Source organism: Bos mutus, chromosome 1 (assembly GCF_027580195.1).
Source record: "Bos mutus isolate GX-2022 chromosome 1, NWIPB_WYAK_1.1, whole genome shotgun sequence".
Lineage (NCBI taxonomy): Eukaryota > Metazoa > Chordata > Mammalia > Artiodactyla > Bovidae > Bos > Bos mutus.
The window spans coordinates 90,253,093-90,268,962 of record NC_091617.1 but is presented as its reverse complement, the minus strand read 5'-3'; the positions used below and the strand labels follow the sequence as shown (position 1 = coordinate 90,268,962).

General features: G+C 36.3%; 1 protein-coding gene across 7 annotated transcripts in view; it reads left to right on the top strand.

Moving 5' to 3' along the window:
* Window positions 1–8,666, top strand: part of NAALADL2 (N-acetylated alpha-linked acidic dipeptidase like 2) — a 1,605,389-nt gene extending 1,596,723 nt beyond the window's left edge. For all 7 annotated transcript variants that reach the window (XM_070373006.1, XM_070373026.1, XM_070373016.1 and 4 more), the window contains one exon: window positions 909–8,666. In XM_070373006.1, coding sequence (XP_070229107.1) covers window positions 909–1,107 — 199 coding nt within the window. In that variant the 3' untranslated portion in view covers window positions 1,108–8,666. The remainder of the gene's footprint in view (window positions 1–908) is intronic.
* The last annotated feature ends 7,204 nt before the right edge of the window (window positions 8,667–15,870 follow it).

Sequence of the window (15,870 nt, the reverse complement as noted above, 5' to 3'; positions counted from 1 at the left end):
GCTTAGGTTCAGTTATACAGGTGGGGCCCTCATTATGGGATTAAAGCCCTTACAAAAAGAAGAGAAGACATGGGATCCCTCTGTGTGCATGCAATAGGCCACGGAAGAATATAACTAGGAAGAGGCCCCTCACTGACAATCTGTTTATACTGGCATGCTGATCTTGGGATTAGGTTTCAGAACCGTGAAAAATAAATGGTTATTGTTTAACACACCCAGTCGATGGTATTCTGGTATAGTAGTTCAAACTAACTGGAACAACTACAGGAGGGGTGTTACTGGTACCCAGTAGGTAGAGGTCAGGGATACTGCTAAATATCCTTCAATGCACAGGACCGCTGCCACAATAAAGAATTATCTACCTCAGCCCCCACTCCCAACAAATGTCAATAGTGAAAGGCTGAGAAACCCTGGTCCAGCAGTTCCTCTGTCACCCATTTCTTGTTATAATTTGGTCATTGAATAAACTGGGCCATTTGTCCTACAGAATTTCTCATAGTATTTTGCTGATGGCACACTACCGTATTATTTTTATGTTTTCTGTCCTTTGTGTTTATGAGCAATTAGAAACTTCATCAGATTCAGTGTTGGGTTTTTTTTTTTTCCATTTTTCTTTTTTAGCAAAAATAGTTTATCTCACTGATAGTATTATGTACTGCCATCAGAAGGTACATACTGTCTAGTTCTACATCTCTCATCACTAGAGGGAACTTTTGATGATCAATGTCTAAATCCATTCATTCAATAGTGGCCTCAAAATGATAATATTGTATTCTTATAATTATATCATTTATTTAAAACATCACTGTTTCTTGAAAATATTTTTTACAGTGTTTGATACAAAATAGCATGGTGCCCAAAACATTTACTCATTCTGTGTTTTTGTTTTTGTTTTTGTTTTCCCCCAGAAATATCCTGTACCACCTTGATGGGAAGACAAGCCAGTTTTCAATACTCCTGGAGGCTTGGGAGCACTGCAAGTCACTTGCATCAAATGAGACCCTTCAAGAAGCCCTGTCAGAGGTGTTGAACAGCATTAATGCAGCTCAGGTTTACTTCAAAGCGGGACTTGATGTGTTCGAGAGTGTCTTAGTTGGAAAGAACTGAGAAAACTCTCAGCATTTTAAAAAGTTTGTTTACAATTCCTCAAGCTAAAGTTCTAATCTCACCAGATTTTCTGACATGGAAGACTTTTTCCCCTCAATGGCTTTTTATATAAGTATAAAGCTATTCTTCCTTTGTATTTTTTGATGTACATGTAAAAAGAGCATTTTGCACATTTAATATTTTTCTTATATCTAGATTTCTGATTATGTAAAAGCAAGTTATTGAGAATAATACTTAAGATTTATCTATTAAAAGAAATCTGCTGTATTTTTCTATATATATATATATATATATATATATATATAAAATATTTGGGAAAAAAATTTCCAAGAAGTTCTGGACAATCTTTGTTCCTATGGATAAAACATGTAGGAATAGAAATGATTTCCCTATGTTAGAGATTTAATGACATACCTTCTGTAATAGAAATGGACAGTTGATATGGTTTCAGATTAACTTTTACTATCAAATATTCAATATGAACAACAAGTATTCTGACTGAGTGATTGGTTGACAAAAACCACTTTGAATGTGTCTATTTTATGAAATGAAGTGCCTGTTATAACACAACTAGATGTAGTAATACACTGGTTATGAAAATGTATTTTTTTAAGTATTAATTAAAAAAAAAAAAAGAGCCATAAACATTCCAGGGGAAAATCGCAAGGTAGCTGCACAGAGCAATTTAATTGTAAATTTTTTTCCTAACCACTTATAAGGTGACTGGCTTTGAAACCCCTCATTTGTATCAGTTGATTTTGTAAAAATTTCAGGAGTGATGTATGTCTTATGAGGGAGAAAATATGTGTTTCTTCCTGTGTTGTTTCTGTTGGAAGCACTGAAATAGAGCTACTCTAAAATGAAAGCATCTCACTTTGCTCCTCATTCATGTATCTTTTCTGGAACTCCTTGCTGAAAGGCAGTTTTCTCAGAATACCATATAATTTCCACAGGAAAGTAGCAAAGTTTCTCTTTGAAAACTCAAAATATCTTAAAAAGTATCAAATTGCTATTTCTGCCACTAACAAAAAGGACTTCTGATGAATGAAATAGTTGTTTTGATCAACAAAAAGCTCCTTAATTCTATGAAAAAACTTTTTTTTCCTTCTCTATCCTTACTTGTGATTGAGATGACAACACATAATATATTCATGCTTCTACTTTTAGGCAGAAAATACTGTATTACTTTAAGAGTGTCTCTTTCCCATGCTTCAGTTCTTCTCTCATGTTGAAAATGAAACTTTTCACACTAAGGCCAATGAATGGCCTTAGTATCCACTATTCCCGCAAACCACAGAATTCCATTAAGTGTTTAAACTCTGAGCCTACCTTTAGAAATTGATTTGGTATTGGATAAAGCAATTTCTTTTAGGAAGCATATCTTCAGAATATTTCATGTGGATTATTTTTCTCTAACACAACATTCAAACACATGTCCCTATCACAAACCTCCAGAGCAACTTCACAAATAATGCCTATAGGTCTAAATCTTTGCTGTGTATGAATGAAGATACACCTAATCTTAGTTTAAAGGAAAACTGAAGTTAAAGGGAAAGAATTAGTCAGCATTGATTAACTGATTTATAAGGGTCAGCTGTTCTTACTATCAGTATTGTTTATACGCTCAAGGCAAAGAAGAGAATTGAAGCAATTAGCTAGATAATTCAAGCAGAAACTCAGTTTCAGTGAATTGCTTGTGTGCACATATTTTACATAAGAAAGGAAACTACCTTACAACATATATTTCTAATCAATGCACATGTTTGTCTGAAAGTATTTGCTATGTTGAGAAGTGGCGACAGGAAGGGGCTAAAGAACCAAACTCCCACATGCCTTGGTGTCAGTGCCCTCTCTCCTTCCACAGAAAAGAAGAGGCAGGAGGAATACACATACGGATTTGTGTCAGGTCAAATAATAGAATCCCTATACTAAAGGATCAGAAATAGTGAATCAAGTTTCAGTGTGTTCATTTAAATTCTTCCTTTGGAGCTGGGTTTAAAACAGACAAAGACAAATAGTTATCGATTTGGTAGTTTATCATTTTAGAACAAAATCCTAAGTAAATTCACTCCTTTAGACTCCAATAGTGTTGAGAACATGAATATTTGTGTTTGCACATTTTTGTTGAAAGATTGTGTATTTAACTAACCCACACTGCACAGATCTAAGTCTCAATATTCTGTAATTATTACTCCTAAATCATATGATATTTGATACTTAGAAACTGAAGTTAACTATGGACTAACATGTTTTTATTAGCCTATTTAAAAGATGATGTGAAGAAACTGACATGGAAGACTTTTTCCCCTCAATGGCTTTTTATATAAGTATAAAGCTATTCTTCCTTTGTATTTTTTGATGTACATGTAAAAAGTTTGAAAAAGACATCCACCAATTCTATAAATGCTGCTCATCTTTGACTGAAACGAACCTCTTAACCAGGAACATTACTGCTATAGTCTGATTACCTCAGGATTCCTTGAAATTTATATCATTTAAAATTTTCCCTAATGATCCAAGTAAATAAAATCCTATGCAAGTTATTAACAAGTATGTTCAATGAGTTGGTAGTTAGGTTAAATCGTTGCTGAAATATCTGGGTGCCTGGTACTTCTCACCAACCTTCACACATAGCATTGTGCCAGTCCATAATGAATCATAAATGATTATTCCCCCAAGAAAAGGTGGAAGATGTGGACCACTGCAATTTGGGTTCAGGCAGGGTACACCTGGAATACCGCTCTTTGTGAAAAAGTACAGATTCCAGAGTCAAAAGAAAGCCTAAGCCATTCTGATTCAAGTCTGAGACTATTACCTTCAGTCAGGGAAAGCATCAGCACCCCATCAGGTACAGTAACTGCAGACAAAGTGGTCAAGGAATTGGGATAGAGTCGCAGTTTTAGTAGCAGAAGGGCTGCTAAAATTTAAGCTTGGTTGTTTTCTCATATAACAGAGTTCTAAATGGTCTTTTCCAGTATATTCTAGGTAACTAGTCACTATATCAGATGCTGGATGGACTGGAAGCACTGCTTTTCAATCAGGGACTAGTTCATTCTCTTAATATACCTAATAAGTAGAACTGTCCCAGGGAGTTCATGCAAAGGGCACAAGCCTGTGTACTTGTGGGGAGGTAGAGAGAGTCTCCACATGATACCAGTGCTCAGGAAGGAGGGTATTAAGCAAAATACTTTTATAAGAGAGCATTTTCCCCTATATTAAATTGGCAGTTTAAATCTGTATTTCTCAAAATGTGGTTTTTGGGGAAGGGAGCCTTGGAATCTATATTTTTAGCAAGATTTCCCAAATGATCCTTAGGCTTAATGATCTCTCATCTACATTAATAATCATGGGTCCTCCTGAGAAAATATCATGTGGCAACATACTAAAAATTTGAAGGGTCACAATAATAGGAGATACCTCTAGCTTTGCTAATAATGGCATTTTAAAGAAAGAGTAACCATTGTATTTCTCAAAAAAGGACCCAGATGCAGCTAAGTCTGTGCCTGCTACAAGTCAGGCATGCTTCTCAATTTAATGTTGTTGTTGTTGTTGTTGTTTTCTAATTGACTCTTCATGCCAACTTATTTTAAAAGATGAGGAAATTTAGTTGAGTGACTGCCCAAAGTTCCATAGCTAATAAAGATGATTGATATATGTGTCTCTGCTGGGCCCACTGGGGTCCAGACCTGTGTTCTTCATGCTGGGTGCCACAGAAAGTTAAGAATCAGTTACAGAAAGTGACATTATTGAAATTTTTAATGTATTACTGCACAACTGATCTGGAGAAGGCAATGGCACCCCACTCCAGTACTCTTGCCTGGAAAATCCCATGGACGGAGCAGCCTGGTGGGCTGCAGCCCATGGGGTTGCTAAGAGTCAGAGACAACTGAGCAACTTCACTTTCACTTTTCACTTTCATGTATTGGAGAAGGAAATGGCAACCCACTCCAGTGTTCTTGCCTGGAGAATCCCAGGGATGGGGGAGCCTGGTGGGCTGCTGTCTATGGGGTCGCACAGAGTCGGACACGACTGAAGCAACTTAGCAGCAGCAGCAGCAGCAGCACAACTGATCAGACTATGTCATCTGCCACTTCACTGGTTGAACTAAGGAGCCTGAAGAAACCAACAACATTATTCCTCATGATGGTAGCCCACCCCAACAATGGTGGACATATGTATGTAAATTAGAAGATAAGTAAATAAGAGCACAAAAATAAGTAGGTAAGTAAGAGCACAAAAATAAGTCTACCACTGTAGAATATCATAACAACTTGATGAAAAATTATCTCATAATTTCCTCCTCAAAATGTATATATACCTTCACTGGGGGAGGGGGGAAAGACCAAGTGCTAGGACTTACAACCTCAGTTTTATATCATACTTAAAACTCAGAATAACTAATTGACTTTTTAAATTACATGTATTTTAAATTACATGTACTTTCAAAATGTATAGCATATAATAGGTTTTTCCATTGCAAAGTTAGGTGTTACAAAAATAAAATGATTTGTTGCCATGCTCCAGTGATGAATCAGCATCTTTGCCTCAAATGAAAAACTATTTTCATAATTGGTAGACCTAGCCAAAAGTGTTCTCATGAGACATTCTGTGGTAATGTGTGATTAATTACTCCAAAAACTAAACTTTTTCATTGATATTACATTGTCATCTCATTGGTTTAAAGGACCATTTAAATGTGCCTTAACTACAAGTTCCCTCGATAACATTATATTTTAAACTGCCCATCCATGTGTTGAGTGGAAGGCAAATACATTACAAAAGATAGATCAGTAACCTAACAGTTCCATTACAGGAGCATGGATGCAACACAGGAGAAAAAATAGACATGTGATATTTGAGCAAAGAAATATTCTGCCTAGGTGCACTAGTAAATTTGTATTTCTTGCATGAGTTTATATTCCTAGCTTAAAAAGACTCATTAGAATTGCTGTTTAGAAATAACTTAAACTTCCAAGAGTTTTAAGCTCCCCATCAAGTGTAAATACTTTTCAGTTAAGTGGGTTTATTTTATGCAGTTTAGAATTTCAAGTGAGGTAAATGTAAGAGAGGAGTTGCAAAAGAAAATTCTTAAACTTAGCCTATTTTGGTCACCACAATGTTCACTCAGTTCTGTTTTCCCTTTTTAGATATACTCTAGCAATAGGATTAGGCTTTTTTTTTTTTTTTTAACTATGAGAAAGTAATTTTAGTAGCTAGTCTTTTCAATGTACATTTATTTGTTAATCAGCCAGAATTTTATTTCTGTAATATCTTTCCATCATCCTTCAAAGATGTACACTGAAGTGCCTTGAGCATTCCTGGGACCATCAAGAATCTTCAGAGCTGGCTGATTGTGAGATGGCATATTTCTTAAAGACATTTAGAATCTCATACTCAGATGATATCTGAATTTACAAGGCAAAGGATTAAATTGAGGCACTTTCAGGTAGGATTCAACAAAAAGCTACTTCAAATTTTAATATGTTCTGGTTAGATTATTTTGTATTTGAATTAAAATAGTTATGCAGTTTTGTGTAACCAAAATGGCAATTTTGACTTTTTTTTTTAGACAAAATACAATCAAGGCCAAAGAAATGTATGACTACTCTAATTTCTTAAGCAGACTCTGTCAAGAATTAACTCAGCTAATTGCAGTTGATTCTAGATGCAGAACCTACATCTAGACAAAGCTCTAACAAGTGTAGGCAGAACCTAACAACATTCTTTCAAATCCCTTTGATGTCTTAAGCCAATAAGCACCGAAGTAGCTTTTCTCAGAAGAAAGCAGACTTTATTTTCCAGGGGCTAATTAATATGTACGACCTCAGTCCCAAAAGGATCACACAGGTGCCTGTACCATGCCATATGTCACGTGCTATATTCCAGCAAGCTCAAGAGATTAATATACAATCATTATCATGAATTATTATGTTGTATTGAAGTTAATGTTGGTCTTTTGTTCTAATTAAAGTACAAACTTGGCATTGGAACAGAAGCTTAGCTAGAGAAATGAAGTTAGAGTCTCTATTTTAATGACCTACATATTTTTTTCAATCAAAATGTGTAATTATTTAATTATCTGGCCTGCTCAGTAAGTTTAACTCTCTAATTTGTTCAAAGACTATTTATTCAACATAATAATAACACAGGTGGACACTCCTTGGAGTGTTTTATCTTTTGAAATTGTTAGCCATTGTTAAATCATGCTTTCAGTATATGCGATAGTATTTTATTAATGTTGACTTGTCCACCTTTATATCAAGCTGCTGCAAGTGACCACCTTATTCTGAAAGTCAGAGAAAATGCTATTGGTCTATAAAGACAAGTTTGTCATACCTGTTTAATAAGAAACAACATATTTTACTACACATTGCAATTAGTCTGCAGGAAACAAAGTGCCCAGATGGTTAAGTGTAGCTCACATTATTATATTCCAAAGATGTTACACATAATTCCATTTAGAAGCTAAGCTAGGACTCTGTTAGGTGATTTTGTATTTACATTCCACATAGGAAGGTTTAATGGCAAATATTTCCCACATATTCAAACTTGCTACTTTTAGAATATGAATGCAGTTGTATTCAGAAAAGAAAAAAAGCTTTCTAAGACACTTTGAAGGGCTAATTTGCTTTTATAGACATGTAGAAAAATCAACACATCACTGATGATAGCTTCATATGTGTTTGGAATGTTAATATGGAACATGAAATAGTTTTAGCCATGTCAGCAGTATAGCAACATTTAGATATATGAAATTTTATAATGAGTAAAATTTAATTGTGTAATAACAAATAATAAAAATAAATAAAAAATATAGCCCTAAAAAATGGTGATAAGCAGAGGATTTATAAAGATTTAGAAATTAACTTTGGGTAAAATTGGAGCACAATTTCTTCATTTAAATTTGTTTGATTAAAAAATAAATCTCTCTGAAGGGGTGTCCCAATTATTAAATTGCACTGAACTGTTACAGTGTTGAATATTGTTCAAAATAGATTACATCTGTGATTTGGAAATGTTTTCATTGTAAATTAATTCATTATTAGTGTCTTTGTTGTGACTGATTTTGAATGATTGATTTAGAGGCATGTGTCTCTAGTTTCTTAATTACTATATAGGGTTGAAGGCCTAATTTCTATAATATATGGATGTCCACCAAAAATCTAGTGCTTTTTATATTTAACCCAATTGTGATTTTATTTTACAACATTTTATGTACTATTCACATGACTTGATACATGGTTTACTTAGAAAAGTATGTTGTGATTTGGAGTGACCAAAAAAAAAAAAAATTGGTACATCATGTCCATTAAGAATACAAGTGAATATTTTATATTTTAGTTTAAATATTTGCACATAGTTGAATACTATGAAATGAAGGCATCTTTTAAGGAATATTTTCTGATTCATAAATGCAATGTGTATGTGTAGTGACACAGTAATATTTAAAATGCCCATTTACAAATATTAAATACAGGTAAAAATCATTGTTTTACTGTGTTTTGTTATAAACATACAAAATGAATTAGTTGTTAGTCTGTATTAGTAATAAAATTATCTTTCAGTTCAGTTACTCAGTGTGTTCAACTCTTTGTGGCCCTGTAGACTGCAGAACACCCAGCCTCCCTGAATATCACCAACTCCCACAGTTGACTCAAACTCATGTTCATTGAGTCGATGATGCCATCCAACCATCTGTCCTCTGTCATCCCCTTCTCCTCCTGCCTTCAATCTTTCCCAGCATCAGGGTCTTTTCAAATGAGTCGGTTCTTTGCATCAGGTAGCCAAAGTATTGGAGTTTCAGCTTCAGTATCAGTCCTTCCAATGAATATTCAGGACTGATTTCCTTTAGGATGGACTGGTTGGATCTCCTTGCAGTCCAAGGGACTCTCAACAATCTTCTCCAACACCACAGTTCAAAAGCATCAATTCTTTGGTGCTCAGCTTTCTTCACAGTCCAACTCTCACATCCATACATGACTACTAGAAAAATCATAGCTTTGACCAGACAGACCTTTGTTGCCAAAGTAATGTCTCTGCTTTTCAATATGCTGTCTAGGTTGGTCATAATTTTCCTTCCAATAGAAAGTGTCTTTTAGTTTCATGGCTGCAGTCACCATCTGCAGTCATTTTGGAGCCCAAAAAAATAAAGTCTGACACTTTCCACTGTTTTCCATCTATTTGCCATAAAGTGATGGGACCTGATGTCATGATCTTAGTTTTCTGAATGTTGAGCTTTAAGCCAACTTTTTCACTCTCCTCTTTCACTTGTATCAAGAGACTCCTTAAGTCTTCTTCAATTTCTGTCATAAGGGTGGTGTCATCTGCATATCTGAGATCGTTGATATTTCTCCTGGCAATCTTGATTCCAGCTTGTGCTCCATGCAGCCCAGCATTACTCATGATGTACTCTGCATATAAGTTAAATGAGCAGGGTGATGATATACAGCCTTGATTTACTCCTTTTCCTATTTGGAACCAGTGTGTTGTTCCATGACCAGTTCTAACTGTTGTTTCCTGACCTGCATACAAATTTCTGAAGAGGCAGGTCAGGAGGTCTGGTATTCCCATCTCTTTCAGAATTTTCCACTGTTTATTGTGATCCACACAGTCAAAGGCTTTGGCATAGTCAATAAAGCAGAAGTAGATGTTTTTCTGGAACTCTCTTGCTTTTTCCATGATCCAGCAGATGTTGCCTATTTGATCTCTGGTTCCTCTGCCTTTTCTAAATCCATATTGAACATCTGGAAGTTCACAGTTCATTTATTGTTGAAGCCTGGCTTGGAATAGTTTGAGCATTACTCGATGTGTGAGATGAGTGCAATTGTGTGATTTATTTTTATATATTTATCTGTATTGTATATTACACCAAAACAGAAATAAGCCTTGCTCAGGAACATAGTGTAAGATTTTATCATCTTTTTCTTTTTTGCCTTCCATTCTTTTCTCAAACATGCAGACCTCGTTTTAGCCATTTAGCTTTAAAGTCTGTGCCAACCTCTAATATCAAGTAACAGTATTTGTGTCAACTCTAATGCTAAGGAGTTTTGTTCCCTCAAATATATACTAGAAAATGCCAATTCTTTATTGCTAATGGATCTCTATTGCATGATTAGCAGATTTCACTTATTTACTTATTCGGCAAACATTAACAGAGAGCCTATTCTAGGCAATATACTGCATTAAGGGCTGGAAGTATAAAGATGATTAACACAGTTTTACTTTCTAGAACAGGGGTCCCAAAACCCTGGTACTGGTCCATGGCCAGGAACCTGGCAGCACATAAGGAGGTGAGCAGCAGACAAGCTAGTGAAGCTTCATCTGCAGCTCCCCATCGCTTGCAATACCATATGAACCATCCCTCAACCCCAGCCATAGTTCGTGGAAAAATTGTCTTCCATGAGACCAGTTCCTGGTAACAAAAAGGTTGGGGATCACTCTTCTAGGATTTCATAGCCAAATAAAATATAACACTTCAGATTAACTATTGGCAATACTAGATTCAGAGGGATTCCCAATAGTGTAATTTGCCACAAGGATATTGACAGAGCAGAGATGGCTTAAAGGCACCAAATGTTCAGGTTACATAGCTAACTCACTGGGCCTTCCTTCAGGCTTTTTAAGGCTAAAGCAGAGTGTTCTTGTTGTACCTATGTGTTCCGGGAAACAAACTCACTCAACAGGAAAATGTAGATAGTGGAGTGCAGTTTATTACACCGGAGGACCCAAGGCAGATTCTCCTCTTAGCCAAGGACCCTGACCAGTTTTTGTGAAAATCTTATATACCCTATGTGTACATGCCCAAACCCAAATTCCCTGAAACTAGTCTGAACAAAGGAAAAGAAACATACAATCAAAGTTAACCCGTGATTCATATACCTTAAGCCTAGGTAGTTAACAGTGGACAATTATCAATAGGCCTGTGGTCATACCCCAATAAGCATAATAGAATGTATGATTCTATTCGGTTACACAGATATTTAGGGTATTCTTTTAGGAGATGAAGAGTCTAGGTACAAGCCCTGGGGTTCTTTCTTCCAGGGGCCTGGTTTTCCAGTTTGTATGTCGTTTCCATAGATACTGGGCATATAGCTCAAAGTCCAGAGTCTGGCCCAAGATGGAGTCCTGCTTTCAAGATAGAGCCTGTTCTGTCTGTTTCCTCCTTCATTCTTATATCCAACATCGTTGCCGTATGACAGCTAACATTTTTCAGGAGCTTACCATTGTGCCAGGTATACCTATGCTACACACAAAAATTTTGAAAAAATGTATTTTGCATATGTATATTCTGCAGAATAATATGCATATGATTCTAACAATAAAGTAAAATTTAAATGTACAAAATTATGTACCTATGACTAACATGTGTATTCAAAGTATAAAAATACAGACTGAAAAGTAAATAATTTGATTCATGGTAGAAGGGAAACAGTGGTAAGGATAGGGGTACAGAGAACACTATAACTGTTTTGTTTTATTGCCTTTTTTTTTTAACAGAAAAAGGAATTGAAGCACATACAATAAAATGGAAGAGAGTTATATCAGATTTTCTTCTCATTTCTTTACATCCTCCCTAGTCAGTTTGGGTGGTGGATACATGTGTGTTTATTGTGGAATTCTCACTGGTTTTCCAAATAAAATTTCTGAAGTAACAAATTTCTAATAAGGTGGTCTGATCCTGGAACCCACACTTATAGCCACTACCCTAATATGTCTTTCTAAAGAACACAATTTTTTAAACCCAATTCATTTGTTCTTTCCTCCTTCAACTGTACTAATCTTATAAAGGAAGAGGCATTATTAGAAGGAATTCTATGACATCCTAAGTGCTTACAGATAAAATTTCACCACAGTTATATTTTTTGCCCAATTTGCTCTTCTTCAAAATTCTTCCTTGTGTTAGTAAATACTCTGGATTCTCTTACTAAAAACAGGAATCTTCTTTGATCCTTTTATTTACCTTACTTCCTATATCCAATCTATCAGCCAGTTGAATTGGCTTTGTTGCAAAATACAGCCCCAAGCTGGCACTTCTCCATCTCCACGGCCACCATCCTGTTTAATGCCAACATTCCTTCTGCCATGCATTACAGTAGACACAAGTATTTAAAGCAAAGGGAATTTTAAAGCATAAAAATTATTCCAAAATTATTGAAAGGGCTACTATACAAAAAAAGTGAAGCTATGGTTTTTCAGAGATCAGTAACTGTAGGAAACCACTCCTGACCTTAGGATGGGAGAAACATAAAGGAGGCACCTGTGAGGACCCAGGAGCCAACCTTCTACGCACTCTTGGAGACTTTATTGCTGCTGCTTTAAGCACCACTCACAGGGCTTAAAGAACCATGACAGAATTGATCAGAAGTCTGGGAGCCTGTATTTCTTCTACCTCCCCTACTAGAAGCACAAAAATCTTCCACACTTCCTTGACTTTCTTCTGAGTCCCTCTCCTTGGCAGATCAAACTGGAATCCTGATGGCATGAGAGGCTCTGAAATAAGTTTCTGCTTCCAGCCCCAGCCTTACTGGGGAGGCTGTAGGTGGGCAGATATGGGACCAAGTCCACACACATCATGGCTACTGCAATCTCTAAATGGCTCTCTGTTCTTCTTTGAATGAATGCATGAACATACCTAACTTATTTATACACATGTATTAAGATAATTTTTGTTCCCCCCAAATCAATGGATGTCACTTAATCTATAATAAAACAGTCCGAAGTGACTTGAGTAATTTCCTTACACCACTTCATAACCAAAAAAATGACTAGCTCCAAGGCAGAGCTAAGAAAGCAAAAGACATAAACACACAGTTGTGGTAAAGCCCTAAGTCTTATAATGGAGGCCTAAATAAGGTGAAAAGTGAACAGAGGGTAAAAACAATTAAATCCTTTAGAAGCCAAGAAGGTTTTCTCAGGAGTCTGAAGAATGAATAGAAGTCCTTCAGGGGGGATAAAGCGAATAGCATTCCAGAAAGAAAAAAAAAAAGGAGCAAATTATGCAGATTTTGCCAGAGACAAAAGCCAGGACATTCCCATACTTTTCTGCTTTGAAGTCTATATCTTTTATCTCACTTCAGCAAAATTACAATTTAATATTGTGTTTTTTGTGAGAGGAGCAACTTCTAGACTGCTTATTTACTAATTTAGATTCTACTTGGTGTTAATATTATAAAATACTTAAAATGATTAATAAAGTACATACTGAGCATGTAGTAGTATATACTGAACAGATTCCCCTCACAGTGGAGAGTCAAAGAGGTTTCCCATCATCTTCAGCATAAAATCCAAATGTCTTATGATATTCAGGATCCTCACAGGTGATTCCCACCCTACCTCTCCCTCAGGGTTTGCCTCTTCTCTGTCTAACATTTTCTACTCCAGCCAAATTGAAGAGCCTGAATTTTCCAACTGGTAACACGCATTCTCAAGTTTCAATGTCTGTGTGACTTCTTTCATTCTTGCAGTAAGACAACTTCCAGCTTCCAATTCCCATATGATATACATCTTTCTTTTCTGAAATAAATCTTATGAAGTCATCTCAAAGTTACTCAAACCTGCCTTATGACACAAAAGGAAAACAAAACAAAACAAAACTCACACTCATTTTTACATATAGAGAAATAAAGAAGTACCAAACAGTTGAAGTCTAAAAGAGAATTGAAAAAAAAAAAATCAATAAACACCTAAGAAAAGAGATAATTCAAAGAAAAGAGAACCTCTTTAAATAGTTAATGTGTATAATAATTTGAGAAGATACCATTTTCACAAAAAATAATAAACATAATAATAAAGCAAGGAAAGTTCTTTAAAAATGAAAAATAAGATAGGCCATTAAATGAATGTAAGAAGTCACTTTTCCCAGAAAAAAATATGCATATGTAGTTGGAAAGCCAATATAGCAGAGAAGGAAAAAAACAAATATCAATCCAGGAAGACGAACAACAATAATAAATGAATCCACCAGTTCTCATATTTTTAAAATATTAACTTTGCTGTACGTCTGAAACTAAACTCAATATTGTAAATTATCTATACTTCACTAATAAATAAAAAAAATGTAAAAAGAAAAAAAAGAAGAGTCAACTGTTTTGAAAATTACCCTCCTACTAGAAAACAGGGCAAGCTGTATGAAACAAGGGTTTTCCTGGACATTAGACAATAGGCAATCTAGAAATAAGATTCCTGAAGGAAGACAAACAAGGTGAGCCCTATAATTGCCCTGCTTACTGCCCAAAGGCAGTAAGTTCATCAAATACAAAGAACAGAATAATAGAGAGTGGATATTGGACAAAGAGAGCTTTCTGTATATGAAGACAGGAACCTTTACTTGAATACGTAGGGTGGGCTATTAGGAAGCTGCTCAAGGAACAACCAGTAAACAGGAGTCTGAATAAGCTCTGGGTTGGGACTAGCACAGCGAAGCTGTATAATAATATCCTTTCAAGTACTTTGCCCAAGTCCTTGGATATCTCCTTGCTGCTGCTAAGTCACTTCAGTCGTGTCCAACTCTGTGCGACCCCAGAGACGGCAGCCCCCAGGCTCCCCCGTCCCTGGGATTCTCCAGGCAAGAACACTGGAGTGGGTTGCCATTTCCTTCTCCAATGCATGAAAATGAAAAGTGAAAGTGAAGTCGCTCAGTCGTGTCCGACTCTTCGAGACCCCATAGACTGCAGCCCAACAGGCTCCTCCATCCATGGGATTTTCCAGGCAAGAGTACTGGAGTGGGGTGCCATCGCCTTCTCCATAGTAAGCAAAACTATTCCTAGGTCAAAGGCTGCTCTTGACACTTCTGAATCAAGCTAAAATCCACTGCTGCTGCTGCTGCTGCTAAGTAGCTTCAGTCGTGTCCGACTCTGTGCGACCCCATAGACAGCAGCCCACCAGGCTCTGCCATCCCTGGGATTCTCCAGGCAAGAACACTGGAGTGGGTTGCCATTTCCTTCTCCATTGCGTTAAAGTGAAAAGAGAAAGTGAAGTCACTCAGTCAGGACCGACTCGTGGCGACCCCATGGACTGTAGCCACCAGGCTCTTCCATCCATGGGATTTTCTAGGCAAGAGTACTAGAGTGGCTTGCCATTGCCTTCTCCAAAATCCACTAATAATTAGTAATTGAACTATATGACTGAACAAAGCACAACACACACATAATGGCATGCTGCAGTTCCTGGAGTTGCAAAGAGTCAGACACAACTGAGTGACTGAAGAACAACAACAAAATGTCCCTCCCTCCAGGAAGCTTACACATGTCTCTTACTTTCATCCATCAGAGGGCAGACAGAAGAAGCAAGAACCACAATCCCATGGTCACTAAAACAAAAGCACATTAGAGACAGTTAATCAGCATGAAAAAAGCAGAAAGTTATATTCCAGATGAAAGAACAAGATAAAGCCTCAGAAAAACAACTAAGTGAAGTGGAGACAGGAAGCCCTTCAGAAAAAGACTTCAGAATAATGATAGTGAAGATGAATCAGGATTCAGATAAAGAATGGAGGCAAAGATTGAGAAGACTCAAGAAATGTTTACTAAACACCTAGAAGAAATAAAAAGCAAACAAACAGAGATGAATAACACACTAGAAGGAATCCATAGCAGAATAACTGAGGCAGAAGAAAGGATAAATCACCTGGAGGGCAGAACGGTGGAAATCACTGCCACAGAACAGAATATAGAAAAAAGAATGAAAAAAAAAATGAAGACCACCTAAGAGACCTCTGAGACAACATTAAACAAATAAATATTTGCATTATAGGGTTCCTAGAAG